The sequence below is a fragment of the Monomorium pharaonis genome, chromosome 1 (genome assembly GCF_013373865.1).
Source record: "Monomorium pharaonis isolate MP-MQ-018 chromosome 1, ASM1337386v2, whole genome shotgun sequence".
In the NCBI taxonomy this organism is placed as follows: domain Eukaryota; kingdom Metazoa; phylum Arthropoda; class Insecta; order Hymenoptera; family Formicidae; genus Monomorium; species Monomorium pharaonis.
Genome location: NC_050467.1, coordinates 14,398,008 through 14,399,000, shown reverse-complemented (window position 1 = coordinate 14,399,000; position 993 = coordinate 14,398,008). Strand labels below are relative to the sequence as shown.

The window sequence follows — 993 nt, the reverse complement described above, 5'->3', positions numbered from 1 at the left end:
AAAAACCGCCACACACGCCGTTAACAACATGGCCTTACCCAGACAAGACATGGGGCAGAATTCATTGCGATTTCGCAGAACCGGCAAAATGTATTTACTAGTAGTTGATGCGCATACGAAATGGCCAGAAATAATCAACTTTAATACTAACACAAAAGCGTATAAACTAATTGAAGTTTTCAAAGAACTGTTCTCAAGATTTGGTTTCCCTTATCATTGTGTAACGGACGGAGGTCCCCAGTTCAGAAGTGATGAATTCCGCCAATTTTTGGCTAGACATGGCGTAAAACAATCATTAAGCCCACCTTATCACCCAGCTACCAATGGAGCGGCCGAGAATTTAGTTCAAACATTCAAAGATAAAGTGAAAAAAATTGTAAAAGGGGAGGAGTGTGTAGAAAATGCGATTAAAATGTTTTTGTTTGATTATAGAAGTATAGAACACTGCACGACTCACCGGAGTCCAGCGTACATAATGTACAAGCGCGAGCTGCGCACGCGATTTGATCTTTTGCGTCCTAACGTGAGCGAAATAGTTGAAAAAAATCAAAAGGCGCAAATAAACGCTAGGCCGGGAAACCGCAAAGTTAATTTCGAACCGGGAGATCAAATTATGATCGACGATTATGGAGTTAGGTCGGAAAGGCGCATTGAAGGCGAAGTTGTTAGCCAAACATCTCCGTCCACGTTCATGGTGAAAGACAAAAACGGAGTCTTGCAGAAAAGACACGTGGATCAAATGCTCAGGCGTTCGCCCAGGTTACGCAGGGAATTGAATTAAAAGAAGGCGGGAGAGTTGTAGTGTATGTGTGTGTGTGTGTGAGCGGCGCAGCAAACAGGCGCGCGGGAATGAATCAGTCGTCGGCGGTGTGGCGAGCGCGTGACGAGCAAAGAGCAAGCTATCCGCACGGGGATTCAGCAGTACGTTTGAGAATGGCAATGAATCAATATATCTTCGTTCAACTATCTAGTGCATTTCATTTCTGTTGCTAC

At 44.2% G+C, this 993-nt stretch overlaps 1 protein-coding gene across 1 annotated transcript; it reads left to right on the top strand.

The window, feature by feature from the left end:
* Window positions 1-28: 28 nt before the first annotated feature.
* LOC118646492 (uncharacterized protein K02A2.6-like) lies at window positions 29-781 on the top strand. The gene has a single exon (XM_036289505.1). The coding sequence runs from the start codon at window positions 29-31 to the stop codon at window positions 779-781; it is 753 nt and encodes a 250-aa protein (XP_036145398.1).
* Window positions 782-993: the final 212 nt, after the last annotated feature.

Coding starts and splice junctions, on each gene's coding strand:
- LOC118646492 (XM_036289505.1), top strand. CDS start 29: ATGGCCTTACCCAGACAAGACATGGGGCAGAATTCATTGCGATTTCGC.